Source organism: Drosophila mauritiana, chromosome 3L (assembly GCF_004382145.1).
Source record: "Drosophila mauritiana strain mau12 chromosome 3L, ASM438214v1, whole genome shotgun sequence".
Classification (NCBI taxonomy): Eukaryota; Metazoa; Arthropoda; class Insecta; order Diptera; family Drosophilidae; genus Drosophila; species Drosophila mauritiana.
Genome location: NC_046669.1, coordinates 15,580,776 through 15,601,213, shown reverse-complemented (window position 1 = coordinate 15,601,213; position 20,438 = coordinate 15,580,776). Strand labels below are relative to the sequence as shown.

General features: G+C 41.8%; 3 protein-coding genes across 4 annotated transcripts; 2 read left to right on the top strand and 1 right to left on the bottom strand.

Annotated features, from left to right (window-relative positions):
• The first annotated feature begins 60 nt into the window (after nt 1-60).
• Nucleotides 61-10,539, top strand: LOC117139084 (carboxy-terminal domain RNA polymerase II polypeptide A small phosphatase 1). 2 transcript variants are annotated; one of them, XM_033301201.1, is made up of 6 exons: nt 61-200; nt 698-873; nt 8,895-9,130; nt 9,197-9,378; nt 9,448-9,601; nt 9,662-10,539. In XM_033301201.1, exons 2-6 carry the CDS (start codon nt 792-794, stop codon nt 10,001-10,003), a joined length of 996 nt encoding a protein of 331 aa, XP_033157092.1. In that variant the 5' UTR covers nt 61-200; nt 698-791; the 3' UTR covers nt 10,004-10,539. The 2 variants fall into 2 exon arrangements, with proteins under 2 accessions (XP_033157092.1, XP_033157091.1); XM_033301200.1 differs by having other exon boundaries at nt 62-421.
• A 1,878-nt stretch (nt 10,540-12,417) lies between these two features.
• LOC117139800 (palmitoyltransferase Hip14) lies at nt 12,418-16,527 on the bottom strand. Its single transcript, XM_033302421.1, has 4 exons — nt 15,566-16,527; nt 14,669-15,343; nt 14,325-14,604; nt 12,418-14,270 (listed from the first exon to the last, which is right to left on the bottom strand). Exons 1-4 carry the CDS (start codon nt 16,127-16,129, stop codon nt 13,876-13,878), a joined length of 1,914 nt encoding a protein of 637 aa, XP_033158312.1. The 5' UTR covers nt 16,130-16,527; the 3' UTR covers nt 12,418-13,875.
• A 382-nt stretch (nt 16,528-16,909) lies between these two features.
• LOC117141035 (DNA polymerase delta catalytic subunit) lies at nt 16,910-20,409 on the top strand. The gene is made up of 2 exons (XM_033304318.1): nt 16,910-17,069; nt 17,124-20,409. The coding sequence occupies exons 1-2, from the start codon at nt 17,014-17,016 to the stop codon at nt 20,344-20,346; spliced, it is 3,279 nt and encodes a 1,092-aa protein (XP_033160209.1). The 5' UTR covers nt 16,910-17,013; the 3' UTR covers nt 20,347-20,409.
• Nucleotides 20,410-20,438: the final 29 nt, after the last annotated feature.

Sequence of the window (20,438 nt, the reverse complement as noted above, 5' to 3'; positions counted from 1 at the left end):
GTATTAAGTCTCGCATCCTCCGCGGTCACACTTATCACACGTTTTGTTTTTTGCGCTATTCCTGTTACTTTTTTTCGACGTACACACGCGTTTTGTTATTTTGCGCGATTAATTAATGGCAAAAATTAGAAAAAAATTAAATAACGAGACGAAATAACGAAAACACCAGCGGCCGAGCAAGTGTGCGTGCGAGAGTGTGTGTGAGTGCTGTGTCTGTGTGGGCGTTTATAAATAAAACGCTGCGAAGCTGTGTGCGAAAAGCAGACGCGGATAAAGAAGTAAAAGAATGAGCGCAACCAAAAACAAGAGCGAAGGAAAGATAGAAAGTGTTTTTTATTGAAATTCGTTGAAAAGTTTTAAATTTACTAAAACCGAGAGGCGAAAGTGCAACAGAGCGAAAGAGAGAGCGATAAATAGCGAGGTGAATATCAAAGGGAAAACCCATTTGCATCGAGAAATAAAACGAAGCGAACGGACGGCCAAAGCGTAATTGTAAAATTCCACTGTCTGGGGCAGGCTATCAATTGGTGCATGTGTGTGTGTGTGAGCTATATATACGTGGTAGATGTATATATGTACGGCATATATACTGCACGACACTTACCATATATGCGAAGAAAACATGGAATCATCTCGCGATAATTGCCATAACCAAAGTATCTCTATCTATCTCTCATGTGTGTGCAACATTTTGCAGCTATCCTATCCGAAACCGATCTGAATCAGTATCTGAATCCGAATCCGATTTATCAACCTGTTAAGCGAAGTGGAGCCACAAACCGAGTGCTTAAATGGATGCAACATCAATAATAACGCAAGTTTCCCGCGACGACGAGCAACTGAACGTCTATCCCAGCTATCCCAATGACAAAGGTGAGAACAAAAAACGGGGGCAAAACTGGGGAAATCGCTGAAAACCCAGACCGCATACACATATACATATATATAGAGCTCCCTTCATGACTCATCGCCACTCGAAGGCGTCACAACAAAGACGAAAGGACACTTGTCCGCTGCCAAGAAGTTCCCCCCACTTACCTACCACCACCCACCATAACCACCCCCCAAAGAAGAGGCCCCAACACCCCGCTGACCTTTGTAACTCACCCAATTGCGGTCAATATAATTGTGGGAATAAGTTAGTTGTACATATGTCGTACTTTTCGAAAGTCGCAGCGAGTTAAATGGCATTGGCCTTTTTAATTTGTACAGGAACCACTCCATAAACGAACTGATAAAAGACAAAAGTGCTTTTAATTTGAAAATATATTTTAACAAATGCAATTAACTTGTAGCTGGAAAAAGTTGTTCAATTCTGTCTAAGCTAAATATTGAAATTAACGTTAGCTATTATCTGTTTGCACGACTGTGACCAGTTTGCCGTACTTTCTGTAATTTGAAACCAATTAAATGGAAATTTCTTTTCTTTAATTGGGAATCTAATTTCCATTTCAAATGTCTGTACTTTTTCTGTTTAATACATTCAAGGTAGAAACCAGGCTTAAATTGAATTAGTATGTTTCTTTAATAGATTTTTCGACTTTAGTAACTGTACTATGCTAGCAAAAATTAAGTTTAAATATTCAAAGGTCTCAATTTATTAATCAAAAATGTCCCCTGTCATGCATTCACATTTAAATAAATGGACTTGCACAGGTTTTCACTGCGACGAATAACAATACTTAATAATAGTGTTATTTTCACGCCAGTTGTGCCTGTCTGTTGTGTTTGTTTCGCCCCTTTTTTATTCAGCACACAGTGTTTTCTTGTTCGTTGGCCATTGTGAATGATCTAACCACTTGCTGGCTTCGCTTTGTGGTTATTGAATTATTTTGCGACGCAGTTGCAACTCTGCCACCAGCCAGCCACCACCCACCGCCCACCATCGCCCAATTGCCACCCACTGGCCCACTCCCACCTGTAATCAATTGATGACGTCTTTCGGCGCATGTGACGTCATTGAATTTCGACACGAAAGCCTTTACTTTCCTCCCATCTTATTTTCTTTTCGTTCGCTTAACTGCCTAACTGCCTTTGCATGTTTACATTCGAGGGTCCAACAATAGAAACTGCCAATTAAATTGCACACTAAAAAGCAGCGGAAAAAACGTAAAAAAAGTTGAGAAAAAATACAGGAAAACCGGTATAAAGCGAGAGATAGCGAGAGAGAGCACAATCAAACTAGTTGTGTGTGTTTCTTTATTTACAGTGATGCAAAAAAACAAACAAGCAAAGCAACAGACGAACAACAAAAGCTTAGCTTAAAGGTTGCGATATGGTTGTAATGAATGAATGAATAAATGAATGGTGAGAGCACAAAGAGAGCGGGTTAAGTACATAAGAAGAAAATGCGATAGAAAAGTAAAGATTAATAACATATTTAAAATGCAATCCGTGAAGTATTTACATATTTATTAATCAAACTGAGAGAATGGTCAGCAGTATTAATTAAACCCAGACTTTTGTTATCAGAAACAAGTGCCACTTACGTGACCAAACCTAGCATTCACTATCATTCCCATATCGAATAAAAAAAGTGTACTTGACCTAAGATTTTACATATTTTTATTTGTGCAGAGAGTGAACAATAAAAAAGTAGGAGGGTGGGGCCGACTGAGCGCATGAAAAAACGCGATGAACGCTTTAAAGTAAAGTAATAACTAATTTAATCTAATCTGCGGTCGCCGCTGCACCTTTTATACATGTGTCCACACACATGTACGCGCTATATTTGGTATATTATATACAAAATATTTGCGGTTAGGTGCTAATCGACTTCGCTCGCTCACTTTGATTTCGAATTTGATTTTGATTTTGATCGACTGTGCTGCCAGTTTGCCGCAAATAAATGTCTTTCTTTATCGATCCGCCGATCTATATGTGTCACCAGCAATAAATATATATATTGAAAATCGCTTCGGGAGCCTACATCTTGAAATCAAGTTATCCCCCATTGCATTCCAAATAGGGATCTATGCGGTTTCTACTAGTTTGAGCTTTGGCCAACTGAGAGAGCGTGAGATAATGAGCAAAACGTCACCGTAACTGTATGTATTACACTTGTGGCCAAGACTGTAGTACACTCATAAAAATGTAATAATTTTCAACTCGCTATCTCAAAGTTGTTATTAGCTTCGTTTTATTTTCGTTTTTAGTATGCGTTGTATTTCTATGTTAGGTCCATTATTGTAAAATGAAATGTATGTAGCTAAGTATATATATTACCATAAAATAAAAGCAACAATGGGTATTTTTTAGGCTTTAAAAACAACCCACTACTATTATTCTCATCTCAGCTGTTTTTCGTGCGAGAGCGAGTGGGTGTATGGGGCGCCTGTGCGTGTGAAGAGCACGGCAACAGGGGCAAACCGGCAAGCGAACAGCAACAGTTGAAATATGTTTTTCTTTTTTATTTGAGAGTGGGTGCCGCCGCCGCCTAAGTGCTTTTTGCTTTGCTCACCGCGTATAAATATTTATATAGATATGTATGTGTTCGCCATACCGCCAACCCCCCTGCGCCCCTCCCATGGACTCCCCTCGCTTATAAATACATCTATATTGTTTTTATGGGCAAACGCAAATGCTCTCTAGTATCTCATTTCTAGACGCCTCAGCTGAACTGCTGTGATTTTTCAATTTTCTCAAGGTCTTGGAAGGCAAATTGCTCGTGCACACACAGACAGCGCGCTTTTCTTCGATTTAACGCCCTTTCTCAAAGAATTTATTATTTTTCACATTTATTGGGGGGCTCTAAAAATAGCCCCAATAATGTTAAATTAAAGAGTGCGAATTGAGTTCAAAGATCTCGTGCATAAACAAATTTGGGGAAAATGGGAAAACTGGATCGGACAGAATGCTGAAAATTTTACTGCGGCACGCTGAAATGTTTATACTTTTCATTTCATAAACATATCACTTGTTCTAATATATAGAATTTTTTTTATTATTTCATTTATTGCTGTACGCTGAAAATAGTAACGTTAAATACTATAAACATTTGTTGTACGCTCTGAAATATTTATAATTTAAATGTATAAACATTTTATATTATGCAATTATTAGGCAGATCCAAAAATAACTAAACGTGAAGGTAAATTTATTTATTTAACAAACAAACTTGAGTTTTTTACAATTATTGCGCTAGCCCAAAAATGGTTAAGTAATAAGACACAATTTTAAATAGAACAATAAGCGAACGTTGTTTATACCATTTTACGAATTGGATATTGGATTTTGTTTTTAAAAATCCTTTTTAATTGACAAAAAGTGGCTGAAGATTTGATTTCTAGCAACAATATTCTCTCTATATATAAGTGTATCTAAATTACGACATAATGGGCTCGAAAAAACACGAAACAGACAGTGAACAGATGCAGATGCAATGCTTAATTATTGAAAAATAATATTATATACGGCACAAGATGAGCGGACTGCGTGCAAAAGATTTGTGTGCTGCTATTTCCTATATGATATACATGCATACATATTGCTCACAGAAACCGAAGAAACACTTTTGAAAAAGATGCCTTTAGCTTTTCCCTTTTGAATCGATAAAGGTCAACGAGTTGTGTACAAGGAGATTTTATCTCCATGGTTAATATGGGTTCGTTGAACTACGATGGGGGTTAAACAAAGGCCAACCCCCAAAAAACAAAGGCGGGATTGGGGTGCTGCAAATTTATACAGCCATTTTTACGAGGCAGATAGGAAAGTCAGTTTTCAAAAATTCTAAAGCAGGTGTATCAGTTGACACAGTGAGAAAAACTGTTCGTTTGAGTAAATATTTAAAAAATAATTAATTGATCAACAACATTTAATTTGCACAGTTAAAGCATAATAAATTCATTTTTCCAATATTTACTGTAGCCATTGACACTTGTTTCTTGCCCATTTATATCACGTGCCATTAACTTTGTTTGCCGTCTTCTTCGGCGCGGCTTAAATTTTAAGCTGCCTCTATCTTGAAGTTGAAAAAACAGTGAAAAGAACACAAAAAAAAACTTCATAAATATGCTGAAGGTCGAGACTGTGTGGCATTTTTGTTGCTCTTGGAATCGCCGAGAATGATATCATAGTGTGCCCCCTGCCAGATAACAAACATTTCGATTAGATAAGCGTATGTGGCCGAGCGAGCACCGAATAAAAATGCTCAATTGTGTGTATGGGGCATGTGGGCAATTATAGTCTCGATTTCTTACGAATTTTTCTTTTATTTGCTTTAAATTAATTATCAAATAATACCCCCGACGTGTTCTCCCCTGCTTATCTGACATAAAAAAAGAGACCTTGCCCGCCAGAACAGAACACAAAGTTGTCACACTAATATGCTCAACTTCTAACAAAAGAAAATCTTTGGTAATGGCCATTTATACATATATATTATATATATGCATATATATTTGTATTTATATAGACGGTTGGTTTGGCTTTTCTGGATCTGTTTGGTTGCCGGGTCGTCCTGCAGATCAAGTCCAATTGACGCGTAAGGCCGTTTAACAGTCTGGCGGAGAAGGAATCGCATTTGCATAATTCAATGCACCGATTGTAGCTGCTCTCGTCCTTGGCTGCATGTTTTTTTTTTTTTTTTTTTGCTTTTTCAATATTTTACATAAATCTGCAATTTATTCACTTGACCTCAGCTGAGCTTATCTGTATTGAATGTGGTTTGCTGTTATTAACCGATGCATTTACTCTAGTAAATCTTAGTACTCTAAGTTGAATTTAACTTTTATAAAATTTACTAATTCTGTAAAGTAAAAAATACCCAATCAGTTGTTTTTGATTATTATTAGCTTATACAGAAGTCATAAAATAAATGAATCATTATCATTTTTCATTTGTTGTTTGTAGCAACTAAACACTTAGTTGCATAAAAAACTTTGTATAACTCTGTAGATCTTTTTAATTAAATAAGTAATTAATTTTATAATTTATTCTAAATAATTTATTCTATACTGGTCCCGTACTGGTCCAGAACGGTCCCTTACTGGTCCCGAACTGGACCCGTACTGGTCCCGAACGGTCCCGTACTAGTACCGTACTGGTCCGTACTGGTCCCGTACTCGTACTCGGACCAGTACGGGACCAGTACAGGACCAGTCCGGGACCAGTACGGGACCGAGTACGGGACCAGTACGGGACCAGTCCGGGAACAGTACGGGACCGAGTACGGAACCCAGTACGGGACCGTACTGGTCTCGTAACTTATTAAGTACTTGCCTTCTTCAAAGGCAACCTGATACAAATAATTGCTCTCGAGCCCATTGAAATATTAAGATTTCAACGTGACAGACTCGTTTCGCATTTTTTTGAGCCATATTTGGGTGTCTATTAAACCAGAAATCTGGTAGAGACTTGACTGATTGCTTGCCCAATAATGAGCTATAAATATGGTCATCTAAATATGTCTGGAAACGAGCGCAAGGGGAATGTGAAGCGGCTGCCCACACAAATCCATCGCCAGTTTGCTTGGAACACCTTAAAAATAGGACAAAAGCCTATTTGAGTGTGATGTGGGTGGGAGTGGGGTGGGTTTTGTTTGGGAACGGAACGGATTAGAGTGGGTTGGTTGGTTAGTTAGTTGGTTGTTGGAGGTGTTGCTCCATTGACGACCCAAATATAGATTGCCTATCAATAATCAGCCAGGATACAGAGCAGCTTTCAACAAGTTGAGTGTTTCGCGTTGGCTGTTGGCCCCTTTTTATGCAAAGTTATGCAAAAACTTGAGAGGTGAGCGTAAAAGGAGCGGAAAAAGGGGTGAAGGCTGCGGGGATTGCGGATGGGGTTCACCTGCCTAATAATTGCAAATGCCAGACGCTGGAAAAAGCTTTCATTATGCTAGCGAAGCAGCAGCAACTACAACAAGAGCACACGCTCATAAAATATTCAAGTGCATTTGCACTTCACTCGCACGGGTTCTATGTGCAACAAAAAATGCATTAGGAAAAAGCAAGAAAGAGTAACGCTAGGTTTAAGTACCCTTCGTAGAAAACTCCATGCAAACTTAGTACATGAACAAGAATACACGTTTTTCCTTAGTTTAAATGAAAAATTAGCATAGGTTAGGTTATATTTTTGACCAATGTTCAATGCAGTTTCTTAGGCTTCGTTAATTTTGTAAGATCAGTGGTTTTCCAAAATATGTTTTTGCGTGGAAAAAGTTTTATCTGCTAGTTATTAATTATATACTTGATTAATACTCGATTATATTTCAAGTTTCTACCAAGCAAAAATGGTGTTCTAAAACACCGCAATAGATTGCTATTTATAGATAAAGGTTGCATTTTCTGAAAAAAAGGGTATGGTGAAAAGAGGGACACAGAAAGAAAATGCTCGACATATCCTAAGCTCAGTTTTCACTTGGCTAACGGTTCAATGAACCGCTACGTCTAGCTTAGCCAGCAAGAAGGACGATCCCCCCACACCCCTTCTTCCATCACCCACATCACCCACTTGAAGCTTGTTTTCCCTGCTAAGTGATGTTTGACTGCTGTTTCCTTTTGTTGCCACACAATGCAAATGGCGGACGGACGCATTCCCGCTATCCTCTATCGCTGGCTCCCCATCTGCCACCCATTCCTCATCCCTTTTGGCCAAGGTGGCCGCACCTCAAGCCAGCTTAAAGGTCAACCCGTGACCTTCTATCCATCTATCTCTCTATCCGACTAACTATCTCTCTGCTCGCTGTATCTGCTACAGTGCAACTTCGATAGTTTGCACTGGAACATTTAGTGAGATATAGTTTTATTGATCAAAAAAATATTGTGTACTTATTGACTAGTAGTAGTAGTTAGTAATGAAAGACAACTTTGTCATATAATTGTTACACACTCATCAAGAATTTTTATGAGCTAGCAAAAAAAAACTTATGTAATTTGTATTGAAATAAAATCTCGTCACTTGTGAAATTGGGAACTTCGATTGTAACAAATGGGTTTCACACTTTGTTATTTTTATTACCAAAATTAGTTGAAGTGATAAACTATGTTATTATACTAATTAAATTTATAATTGCTGTTTGCGACGCTGAAGTTGGACTGTAAAGCTCACCTGCTCTGCCTCCTTTGTTTGTGTTTGTATGCAATTATAGCATTTCCCATCGATTAAACGCATGTTTCCACCCCCTGAACCGCAAACCCCCTCTACCCCAAGTAGCCACCGTGTTGCTGCCTTCTAGTTTTGCCTTTGACTTCTATTTTTAAACAATTTCGCACAAAAAAAAAACACACACACAAACCGCAAACCAAAACACAGTGTCGGCCAAACGAGAAACTATAACAAATTGTCTGCATTGCATGTGCTGCAGTATTAACCAGATATAGAAATTGGAATAGATCTATATTTGTATTATGCAAATGTGGCAAACAAAGCAGACAATGTTTATGCCACTATGTGTAGCAAAACTGACAATCTGTAAATAGTAATCCGTGCAAGGCGAAACAGCCAGACGAAAATGGAATGAAAATATATATATATATACGCACGTATGTTATGGGAAAACATTGTGGGCGGACGAGTATTTAGGGGTCTTAAATATTGCGCGAGAAGTTTTTATGAGGCGGCTAGAATTTTGTTTAAATTAATGGAGGAGTCATCGGTGAAATGCGCGGAATTGCTGTTCAAATATATGATGTTTGAGCGGTGGAATGTATTCGGTATTTGGCTATCCATATTGAGATTTATGAGGTGCTTAGCAACATCACATGCTGAAAATTAGTTTGTTTTATTTGAAAAACGTGGCTGCAATTTCAAACAAATTTGGAATTTAAGTTTAATTGTACATACAAATTGATTATTTTTAGGGAGGATCTTAGTAATACTGACCACCAATCCATTAAATATTTAGTAAGCTAATATTTTCGATTTATTTATTTTGATTTGCATTTAATTTCCAGACGATGTGGATCGTTTAAAGCCACAGAAGCGAGGATTATTCCATTCTCTGCTCTGCTGCTGGCGACGAAACCGAACGAAAACCAATCAGAATGGCACACAAATCGATGGTTCGACAACACCGCCACCATTACCGGACCAACAAAGGTACCTACTACCTCAGGTTAGGCTTACCGATATGCACAGAAAGTGCATGGTGATCGATTTGGATGAGACGCTAGTGCACAGTAGTTTTAAGGTGAGTACATCTGGTTAATGCCCCGTGTTGCTCATATTCATTTGAGTTTATTTTGTATTTCGGCAGCCCATACCGAATGCTGATTTCATAGTGCCCGTGGAGATCGATGGAACCGTACATCAGGTATACGTCCTGAAGCGACCGCACGTGGACGAGTTTCTGCAGAAGATGGGCGAACTATACGAGTGCGTTCTGTTCACAGCATCACTAGCCAAATATGCAGATCCCGTCGCCGATCTGTTAGACAAGTGAGTTGAAATAGGAATGAATTATATTGAATTTACTCATCGAAATACTTGTTACATTCGTGCTTGTAGGTGGAATGTGTTTCGTGCAAGACTGTTTAGGGAATCATGCGTTTATTACAGGGGTAATTACATTAAGGATCTGAATCGTCTGGGGCGGGACCTTCAGAAGATTGTCATTGTCGACAATTCACCGGCCAGTTATATCTTTCACCCAGACAATGCAGTAAGTAGAATATAAAAAGTATACATATTCCCGTACTAAACAATTCATTTCCCATTAAAGGTTCCTGTTAAATCCTGGTTCGACGATGTCACCGACTGCGAACTGCGCGAACTGATCCCGCTCTTTGAGAAGCTTAGCAAAGTTGATTCCGTCTACTCGGTGCTCTGCAATTCGAACCAGCCGCTGAACAATCAGACCAACCAGCAGCAGCATCCGCAGGAGCTGCAGCAGGCGCCGAACCAGCTGCATCAGCAGCACCAACAGCAGCAGCAGCAACAGCAACAGACCATCTCTGCCACGACAGTTATTACCCAGGCAACCACTCTGTCTGCTCCGACCATGTTGAACCAGCAGCAGACAAGTCCGCCCAGCCCACAAAGCGAGTTGCTGCAAAAGACGTAACATCAGTGGGAACTAATGTTTATAAATATATGATAAATTGTATACATATTACAAGACCAAGCAAGCCGATAAGCAAGCAAACAAAATATCCCTTTCCCAAGCAGTTCACTCAGTACCCCAGGACGTATGGAAATGGGGCGACGAGATGAAACCAACTACCAATTGCTATCAACTATAATCCCCAGCTCGACACCTAGGCCTAAGCATAAGTTTTATATGATATACATAATTTTTACAGAACCCAATTTTGAACGGCACATTTGTTATTTATTCTTGTTTTGCTCTATCCCAATTATAATAGTTATTATTTTTTGTGTTTTTTTTAAACAACTGCTTATTGCTTACTGCGTTTTGCGGTACCCCAACTAAGGGGTATATTAAATCCAAGCATAAGCCTCTATTTTTACCCAATAATCATAACTCTGTAGGCATATTTAATGGTAAACCAACTGAGCAAGCAAAAGATTTAAATGCATAAAACAAAAATGATAACTATACATATGAACAGAGAGATAAAATCAAATTCAAAATAGCTATATTTATATATATTTTTTATTAAAAAACAAGAAAAAAAAAGAAATACGAGTAAATGGGGAGAAGAAAAAAAGAAAAGAAAAGAGAAAACTAAAAACAATATATATATAATACGTGTACTAAAACAAATTTATATATACATACATACATGGATATATATATATATATTTAAGGCATGTGTCTACACATGTTTCTAGCACTTAGACATGTATAATATTTCGTATATTTATTAAAGAATTAAGTTTAAGCGCGGTCTCCCACTCACGCTTGATCGTTGGCACTGGCAAATGTCAAAGTTGGTATATCGGGTTTGTCGCATAAATGGCTTCATCGTATCACATTCTGGTTTCCTGAAATGTCTCTCAGTCGTGAGTGGGATTGGGCCGCGCTCAAATTAGCCAAGTTGCATTGCAAGAGGGTGAAAATGGGCTATCTGTAAGCCACTTTGTAAAGCATCTAAAAGTCTGCGGCGCGTCCGTAGTTATAATATATAAAGATTCGCTTATTCTGCGCTTGAAGCTGGTCCAAAGTCGGCTGTTTCCATTCGATCCTGTTCTGTACACACATTTAGTCCGTTTTGGTATTACAATTAGACCACTGTCCTAGCGCAAATTCTAATTGCCGTCTTTGGAAACTCGGCCAGGCGCAGTCGTAAAACATTGTATTAGGCTTAATGGAAAATTATACATCTATATATTTTAACCGATTTATGTTAATTTTCCCCTCTTATCAAGTGCGCTTATGAAACGCATTGCAATATATATATATATATATTTACGCCTAATTTAACCCTTCTTCGTCATGAACTTCACCTTCGGCCGCGTTCTGTATTCTGTGTTGTGCATGTGAAAATGGGAAACGATTGTAAACGATGAAACACCTATAGCTTCTTTCAACTCCGACCAAATATCAATCATTATATAGTATATATATATATATACTGAGCTCAAGCTGGCCACGCCGAAATCCCACCTGATAAATATATTATATAGACAAAAGACGCTATTGCTATCCGAAACAAACACACGATTCGCTCACAGACCAGTCCAGACAGAACTTCTTTTAATCTTTTTCTCTACGTGTAATCAATGTCTTGTATTTCTCAACTAACTTTTGCAACCATTCTTTTATTTAGTGCATAAGCCTTTGTGTTTCTAATTTGCTTAAACTAAAAATAATAATATTGAAAGGATACAAAAATTGGCACGTTGCAAACGCGCGCGATATTCTCATATTTTTTGCAATCAAGCAAGTAAATTATACATAATGCTAAAGTAATATATGTATTGTATATCATTTACACCCGCTGCAAAAGTCTAAGGCGAATGCTAAAAATTAATTGCAACTAATCACGAAATTTTAAGCGCAGTAAATCGCAAGAACTCGTTTTAAATTTCCTACTTTTAAATGTTTTACTTTTTGTAAAAGCAAAACGAAAACCAATCGATAAACCATTCACTTAATTTATCATAAAAGGGAAGAAATTCTATTTTTAAAGTGAGCCTATTAATGTAATGCATCAATGTCGACAAAAAAAGAAAAAATAAAAATAAAAACAAAAAATGAAATTTAAAATCTACAATATTATGTCATCAAACAATAAAAACACATTAAAACCCAATCTGAAATGCCTTTAATTTGTGTTAAGCCCATAAGAATCCGTTTAAAATTAGGCAAACTCGCGCTTTTTGAATACGGAATAAAGGTCTATTTATTATTATTAATTTGTTTTTAACGCACATTGTTACATACACATACACCTCGGCGAGCTCACAATTTCCATCGTTCTACACACTATTTAATACATTCATTTATATACCTTTAGTTAAATATATTTGTCTTGAACTTAGTCGCTAAACTAAAGATGTAGGCAATGGGGCTGATTTGCTTGTTTTGCTTTATTAAATAGGCCAAAAACACTTAGTTCATAAGTTAATATGCGCAATGCTTCGTAGGGGGTTGCTTGATGTTAGATCTTGTTCGGTTTATATAGTCTTTTGAAAGCTTTCATCTTCTAGCAGTGTGAGCGAAAGGAATATACAAAATGGATTTGAAACATATAACTTCATAGCAAATCCTTCTTCTCCGCACTTCCGTTTGTATAATCTCAAATACAAAATACGTCGAAAAAGTGGTGTTTTTTGTTTTATCAATATTTCGTACAGTACATAGTTGAAAAGGTTTGCTTAGCGATTGTTTGTATTAAAATGGTTTTGTAGACTTCGTTTGAATTAATATTTAAATGCATTTAAGTAACGTGTTACAATTACAACATATTTTATTCATTGCTATGCGGTTTGTTCTCAGGTTGCTGAAATTCCTTTTACATTATAATTAGATCATTTCATAGCTATGTGGGTTTATATAAATATGCAATTTATTTATCGATTTTGTGGCTGTAGTTGCACTTTAACATTTTACTTAAATAATTTTCTGACTAGACTAGTGCATAATTAGAATTGGATCGCATTTAGAATTAATTCATTATTGATTTAAGTATGCTAGTGCTTGGGATCAATCGATTAATTTGTTGTCTTCGCTGCTTTTGCCACTTTAATTAGTGATATTTGAAAAGTCTTTGCGTGCCGTTCCCGAAGCGAAGTCGTCGATCCTAGAGAGCTGCCGGCTGTGAAGGCTGCGTAGTCCTGAATTTTCGGTATTACTATACACTTCTCCATAAGATAAGGCTCCAATGAGCAGCCCGCCTAGGACGAACTTCGCCCAGAGTCCACACCTCCGTGCAAATCTCTTAAAACTTTGACAGTTTACTTTTGGTGTTTCCTTTTGTTGTGTGCGCTTTACAATTTGTTAATATCTCAGTAGGTGAATTAGAATCTTGAATATTGCACGATTAAACAAACTCTGGTTTGATTATGTTTGCATTGTTAAATTTGTTCGGTGTTCATTTGCTTACGTTTGCATTTAGTTTTTTGGTATACAAATACTTTGAAGGACAAAAAGGTTTTGTGTACTTTCGGCTTATGATCGAAGAGTAAGAAATACGCAGAAATATACAGAGTAATTACAGTAATACATTCATAATATGTACGTTAGTGAAGGGTAGCCACAATGGGCCTGGACCCCAACTCGTCCATCCGATATCGGTCAGCGATGACGCTTCTGTCTTGGTTGTGTTGAATTCTTGTTTGCGAATCGCAGTTTATATATATTTTTGCAGCAGATCAGCGGGGACCAATTAAAATGGTTGCGAAAATGAAACGGATTGGATTTTTGGGAAAGAGAAAAAGCAGTAGCGGACGTTCTAAAGCGTTTGGTGTTGGTTGTTAAACATGCGCGATGGGCATCTGAAGCGTCTTCGCATCCCGATAGGTCTTATCCTACACATACTGGTGATCGCCAGCCATCCCATCTGGGCAATCCACGCTCAGCAACGGCTCCTTTTCGATGGTCTGATGCGTTTGCGCATCGTAGTCGTAGTAGTTCATCCAGTCCACCCGCTTGGGCTGCACCAATCCGAAGCAGCTGCACTCGAGGAAGTCCACGAGGTTCTGGATGGGACCACGTGTGAACGGGCTGTGGCCGCCCTTGGCCTGGAAGTGGCGATACCGTCCCCGGTTCATGCGCTCATTGGTGGTCATGCCCAAGCAAATCACCTGATATGTCTGGCAGATCGTCAACAGGATGACCCAGGACATGTGCAGCAGGGCATTACCCATTACCCAGCCCACCCAGGCATCGCAGTTGCCAATGGCCCGCATGGCACCGATAAAGTCTGTTGGCGACCGCAATTTAAGAAGGATTCTGAAGGCTCAATTGTTAAACTCACCATCAAATCGCACATTGCACTGATTCACGTAGTATTTGGAGCCTCCGTACAGCATCCAGGCGCACATGATCAGCAGCATCCAGAGGAATCCCATAAAGTAACTGTGGTTCTTCAGCCCGATGCAGTTGCCCACCCAGGGGCAGTGGTGATCAAACCTCGCTACACAGCGATCACACACGGAGCAGTGCTTGGAACGGATGGGCCGGCGCACCAAGCAGCCAGAGCAGAAGGAGGCGGGCTCAAAGCCGATTCCACCCCGCTCCGACAGCTCAATGATGGTCTATGAGGTTATAAATAAGAAATCGCATTAGTTAATGGCGAGCTAATAGAAAACAGACACCTACCTTAAATCGCTGCTCTCTGGTTGGTCGAATGATACCGGGATCTCCCTTCCAGGACTTCAGGAAGCACACCCACAATAGCAGCGAGGAGATCAGGAAGCAAACGGTGGCCGTAAACGAGACGGCATCGTCGATGTACATCAGCCAGGTGACATAGAACCAGGCCTTGGTGGCCAAGTAAACACTCAGCGGCAGCAGGGCCATCAGGTGCTCATCGAACAGTGCCTTGCCGATCGTATGGAATATGGCATACAAGCAGCCCAGCAGGAAAAACTTAATAATGTACAGCGTGTTCACGGTGAACACGATGCCAGCCAGATAGAAGGCGGTGAAGGGGCAGGCCACCATGGACCACCACCTCAGGCGTTTGTCATGCCGCAGCTTGGAGAGCAGCGAGCGCCTTTGCTGCGAGGTAAGTGCAGCCTCTTTTACGCGGTCCATCACCTTCGCTCCTATCCAAATGGCTCCCGTCTGGGATTCCAGCATGGAGAGCGGTGTCTCACCCCGCAGATTGGGTACATCCAGCGAGGCCTTTGACTTGAGCACGAGTGTGGAAATGGCCGTGGCATTGCGGGCCAGGATAGCCCAATGCAGAGCCGTGTTTCCATGCGTATAATCAACCATGGCGGGGTTCGCTCCAAGGGTCAGCAGCAAGCGTACGGGGTCCAGTGCGCAAACCTTAAAAAAAAAGAGTTTATAAGTAGTGACACACTTATTGAATATGTATGTATGTACATTAACTTCTTATCTCACATTCCACTGAAATTTTTAGAATTTCAAGTACTCCCCAAAGATTGGAAAAATGCTTTTTGTGAATAAATTTAGAATTCTATACACACATATGTACATACATGATATTACGTGTACCCCGTAAAAATGTGGTTTCAAAACCAAGCTTACCTTCCATGCTGCCCACATGAGCGCCGTCATTCCGCCTCGATCCTGGAGATCCGGGTCCACGCCCTTGGCTATGAAATAGGCCACTAGAGCGGTGTGGGCGAACTGGGCGGCGATGTGTATGCAGGAGCAGCCCTCCGCATCCCTGATTCTCGGATCTGCACCAGCGGCCATTAGCAGAACGACGGCACCGAGATGTCCCTGTCGGGTGGCCCAGTGCAGGGGCGTGGCATTAAGTTCGCCGCCCACGGCATCCACGGTGGCGCCCTTCTCGAGGAAGTACCGGATGATGTCCCTTCGATTATTGATGGCCGCCCAATGAAGCAGGGTGACCGTTTCGCTGTCCGGCTGATTGACATCCCAGCCGGATTCGACCAGCTCTCGAACCCGGGCAATGGCCCCATACTGGGTGGCCTTGACGATATCGAAGCCACTGTAATCAGGCTCCACGGGCGCGGTGGGGGGTTGTTGGGCGATCAGCGCCGACTGTCGCTCGTTGTCCGGCTGCTGACCGGTTCCCGGGACACAGGAGCCCGTGGTGGCCGCCTGGCAGGCACTCTGGTACATCGCTGGCTTCTCTCGGTCGCCGTTCCCTTGGGGTCGTCCAAACGTGATTCACACTGCGCTGAGGTGCTCGTCGTAACATCAACCGTCCATCCCCCTCCTTCCAGCGGGTGAGCGAGCGAGAGGGGTGAGCGGATAGAGAGAGAGAGGGAGAGAGCAGGAGAGACACCCCCACCAGGAACAGTTTCGAGGAATTCACAGGTTTGTCATTTTCACCGGAGTTTTCCACGGCAGCTGCTTTCTCCACAGTCCTCTGGCACTCGTTTCTTGGCCGGATCTGCTGGTGACGACACGGCTATCGCGGCTATCAGTTTAATGCGTTTTACCTGCCAATTTCGGAGGACTAGAAGCAATTTTGGTGGTACAATGCAAGCTGATAGCACTGAATGTGTGGCGCGACTTCCAACACTATCGCGGGGAATTTCGCAACTTGTTTGGTATTTTTAAGAAGAGATGTGGTATTTTTAAAGGCAAACATTTAAGAAATAAATCATTTTTGTTTATTATAGTAGTTACTCGCTGGTTTTCAAGCCCCAATTGATCTTTAATTTTGTCTTTTAATTTCTATCTTATATTTGTATTTATTTTATAGTCAAATATTTTGATTTCAAATAATGTTTGCAATTGAAAAAGAATTTCACTTTATCTTCAGGTCATGGCAAATAATTGATTCTAACTATCTTCACTGATATTAGTAAGTTAACATTTTAAAGTCTCCTTTTTGTTGTTAGTTTTTGAAATATTTGGAGCACTAGAAAAGTTTCACAAAGTAGTTACATCTAGCTGCGGTCACACTGACTTGTCCACCAACAAAAGCGCGCCTTATTTTTTTGGCATCGCTTTTTGTCTTATGGTTTTGCAAATAACATTTCACCAAGGTACCTAAAATGGACGGTAAGCGCAAGTTTAATGGAACCTCCAATGGACATGCCAAGAAGCCCAGGTGCGTAACCATTTGAAAGGCCTAATACAAGTCAATATAAAATTGTTCACGCAGGAATCCCGATGACGATGAGGAAATGGGCTTTGAGGCGGAGCTGGCCGCCTTCGAGAACTCCGAGGACATGGACCAGACTCTGCTAATTGGCGATGGACCCGAGAACCAAACGACCAGCGAGCGTTGGTCCCGTCCGCCGCCCCCAGAACTGGATCCCTCCAAGCACAACTTGGAATTTCAGCAGCTGGACGTGGAAAACTATTTGGGACAGCCGTTGCCGGGAATGCCAGGTGCCCAAATAGGACCCGTGCCGGTGGTCCGGATGTTTGGTGTCACCATGGAGGGTAACTCTGTGTGCTGCCATGTGCATGGCTTCTGTCCGTACTTCTACATAGAGGCGCCCAATCAATTTGAGGAGCACCACTGCGAGAAACTACAAAAATCTTTGGATCAAAAAGTCATTGCCGATATTCGCAACAACAAAGATAATGTCCAGGAGGCTGTGCTCATGGTGGAACTGGTGGAGAAGCTGAACATCCATGGATACAATGGAGACAAGAAGCAGAGGTACATCAAAATCTCGGTAACCCTGCCCAGATTCGTGGCTGCGGCTTCACGTCTCCTCAAAAAGGAGGTGATCATGTCGGAGATTGACTTCCAGGACTGTCGCGCCTTTGAGAATAACATTGACTTTGACATTCGCTTCATGGTGGACACTGATGTGGTGGGTTGCAATTGGATAGAGCTTCCCATGGGTCACTGGCGAATTAGGAACAGTCACAGCAAGCCGTTGCCTGAATCCCGCTGCCAGATTGAAGTAGACGTGGCCTTCGACAGATTTATATCCCACGAGCCCGAAGGTGAATGGTCCAAGGTGGCTCCATTCCGGATCCTCTCCTTTGATATTGAATGCGCTGGTCGCAAGGGCATCTTTCCGGAGGCCAAAATGGATCCAGTCATCCAGATAGCCAATATGGTGATCAGGCAGGGAGAACGAGAACCTTTCATCAGGAATGTCTTTACCCTAAATGAGTGCGCTCCGATCATAGGCAGCCAGGTGTTGTGCCACGACAAGGAGACCCAGATGCTGGACAAGTGGTCTGCCTTTGTCCGGGAAGTTGACCCGGACATTTTGACCGGATATAATATCAACAACTTTGACTTTCCCTATTTGATTAACCGAGCAGCTCACTTGAAGGTCAGGAACTTCGAGTATCTGGGCAGGATTAAGAACATTCGTTCGGTGATCAAGGAACAGATGTTGCAGTCAAAGCAGATGGGTCGCAGGGAAAACCAATACGTTAATTTTGAGGGTAGAGTTCCCTTCGATCTTCTCTTTGTCCTGCTGCGCGACTACAAACTACGCTCGTATACTCTCAACGCTGTGAGCTATCACTTCCTGCAGGAGCAAAAGGAGGATGTGCATCATAGCATCATTACAGATCTTCAGAATGGAGACGAGCAGACACGTCGCCGTTTGGCCATGTACTGCCTAAAGGATGCCTACTTACCGCTAAGATTGCTGGAAAAGCTAATGGCCATTGTCAACTACATGGAGATGGCCAGGGTGACGGGTGTGCCACTGGAGTCCTTGCTCACACGCGGACAACAGATCAAGGTTTTAAGCCAATTGCTGCGCAAGGCCAAAACCAAGGGATTCATCATGCCCTCGTACACCTCTCAGGGATCAGATGAACAGTATGAAGGAGCGACTGTGATTGAACCAAAACGGGGCTACTATGCAGACCCCATCTCCACGCTGGATTTCGCCTCTCTGTATCCAAGTATAATGATGGCGCATAACTTGTGCTACACCACCTTGGTTTTGGGTGGAACACGTGAGAAGCTGCGGCAGCAGGAGAACCTGCAGGACGATCAAGTGGAACGTACGCCCGCAAACAACTACTTTGTGAAGTCTGAGGTGCGTCGTGGTCTGCTCCCTGAGATTCTGGAATCTCTTTTGGCGGCCAGAAAGCGTGCCAAAAATGACCTAAAAGTGGAAACAGATCCGTTTAAAAGAAAGGTTCTGGATGGCAGACAGTTGGCGCTGAAGATTTCGGCTAATTCCGTGTACGGATTCACTGGCGCACAGGTGGGAAAGTTGCCATGCTTAGAGATCTCGGGCAGCGTCACCGCCTACGGCCGTACCATGATCGAGATGACCAAGAACGAAGTGGAATCCCACTACACACAGGCCAATGGCTACGAGAACAATGCAGTGGTCATCTACGGCGATACTGATTCTGTGATGGTTAATTTCGGAGTTAAAACCCTGGAGCGCAGCATGGAGCTGGGACGCGAGGCTGCCGAACTGGTCAGCTCCAAGTTCGTGCATCCCATCAAATTGGAATTCGAGAAAGTTTACTATCCTTACCTGCTTATTAACAAGAAACGCTATGCGGGATTATACTTTACGCGCCCAGATACCTACGATAAAATGGATTGCAAGGGCATTGAAACCGTGAGGAGAGATAACTCTCCGCTGGTGGCCAACCTGATGAACTCCTGCCTGCAGAAACTACTCATCGAAAGGGATCCCGATGGTGCAGTTGCCTATGTGAAACAGGTGATTGCGGATCTGCTCTGCAATCGCATCGATATCTCGCACCTGGTCATAACCAAGGAGTTGGCCAAGACGGACTACGCTGCCAAACAGGCGCACGTTGAGCTGGCCGCCAAGATGAAGAAAAGAGATCCCGGTACGGCGCCCAAACTGGGGGATCGAGTTCCGTATGTAATCTGTGCGGCAGCGAAAAACACACCCGCTTACCAGAAGGCCGAGGATCCGCTGTATGTGCTGGAAAACAGCGTGCCCATCGATGCCACCTACTACCTGGAACAGCAGCTGTCCAAGCCGCTGCTAAGGATCTTTGAACCCATTTTGGGCGACAATGCCGAGTCCATTTTGTTAAAAGGAGAACACACGCGCACACGAACTGTGGTAACATCCAAGGTGGGCGGACTTGCTGGATTTATGACCAAGAAAACGTCGTGTTTGGGCTGCAAATCCCTGATGCCCAAGGGCTACGAACAGGCCTGCCTGTGTCCACACTGCGAGCCACGAATGAGCGAGCTGTATCAGAAGGAGGTGGGTGCGAAGAGGGAACTGGAGGAGACCTTCTCTCGCCTGTGGACCGAGTGCCAGCGATGCCAGGAATCCTTGCACGAGGAGGTCATCTGCTCGAACAGAGATTGCCCCATCTTCTACATGCGACAGAAGGTTCGCATGGATCTGGACAATCAGGAGAAGCGTGTGATGCGATTCGGCCTGGCCGAGTGGTAACCAATGCATGAATTTACTGAATTGTTTAATCCTATAATTTAATAATTATATTACTAGAAGTTATTACAAAGTTTCTTTCGGTTCGTGGATTT

Bases quoted from the DNA above. Each gene is read 5' to 3' on its own strand.
- LOC117139084 (XM_033301201.1), top strand. From the start codon at position 792: ATGGATGCAACATCAATAATAACGCAAGTTTCCCGCGACGACGAGCAA. The intron at 9,131-9,196 runs GTGAGTACATCT...GTATTTCGGCAG, and splicing joins TAGTGCACAGTAGTTTTAAG to CCCATACCGAATGCTGATTT. The intron at 9,379-9,447 runs GTGAGTTGAAAT...TCGTGCTTGTAG, and splicing joins GTCGCCGATCTGTTAGACAA to GTGGAATGTGTTTCGTGCAA.
- LOC117139800 (XM_033302421.1), bottom strand. From the start codon at position 16,129: ATGTACCAGAGTGCCTGCCAGGCGGCCACCACGGGCTCCTGTGTCCCG. The intron at 15,344-15,565 runs GTAAGCTTGGTT...TTTTTTTTTAAG, and splicing joins TCATGTGGGCAGCATGGAAG to GTTTGCGCACTGGACCCCGT. The intron at 14,605-14,668 runs GTAGGTGTCTGT...ATAACCTCATAG, and splicing joins CCAGAGAGCAGCGATTTAAG to ACCATCATTGAGCTGTCGGA.
- LOC117141035 (XM_033304318.1), top strand. From the start codon at position 17,014: ATGGACGGTAAGCGCAAGTTTAATGGAACCTCCAATGGACATGCCAAG. The intron at 17,070-17,123 runs GTGCGTAACCAT...TTGTTCACGCAG, and splicing joins GGACATGCCAAGAAGCCCAG to GAATCCCGATGACGATGAGG.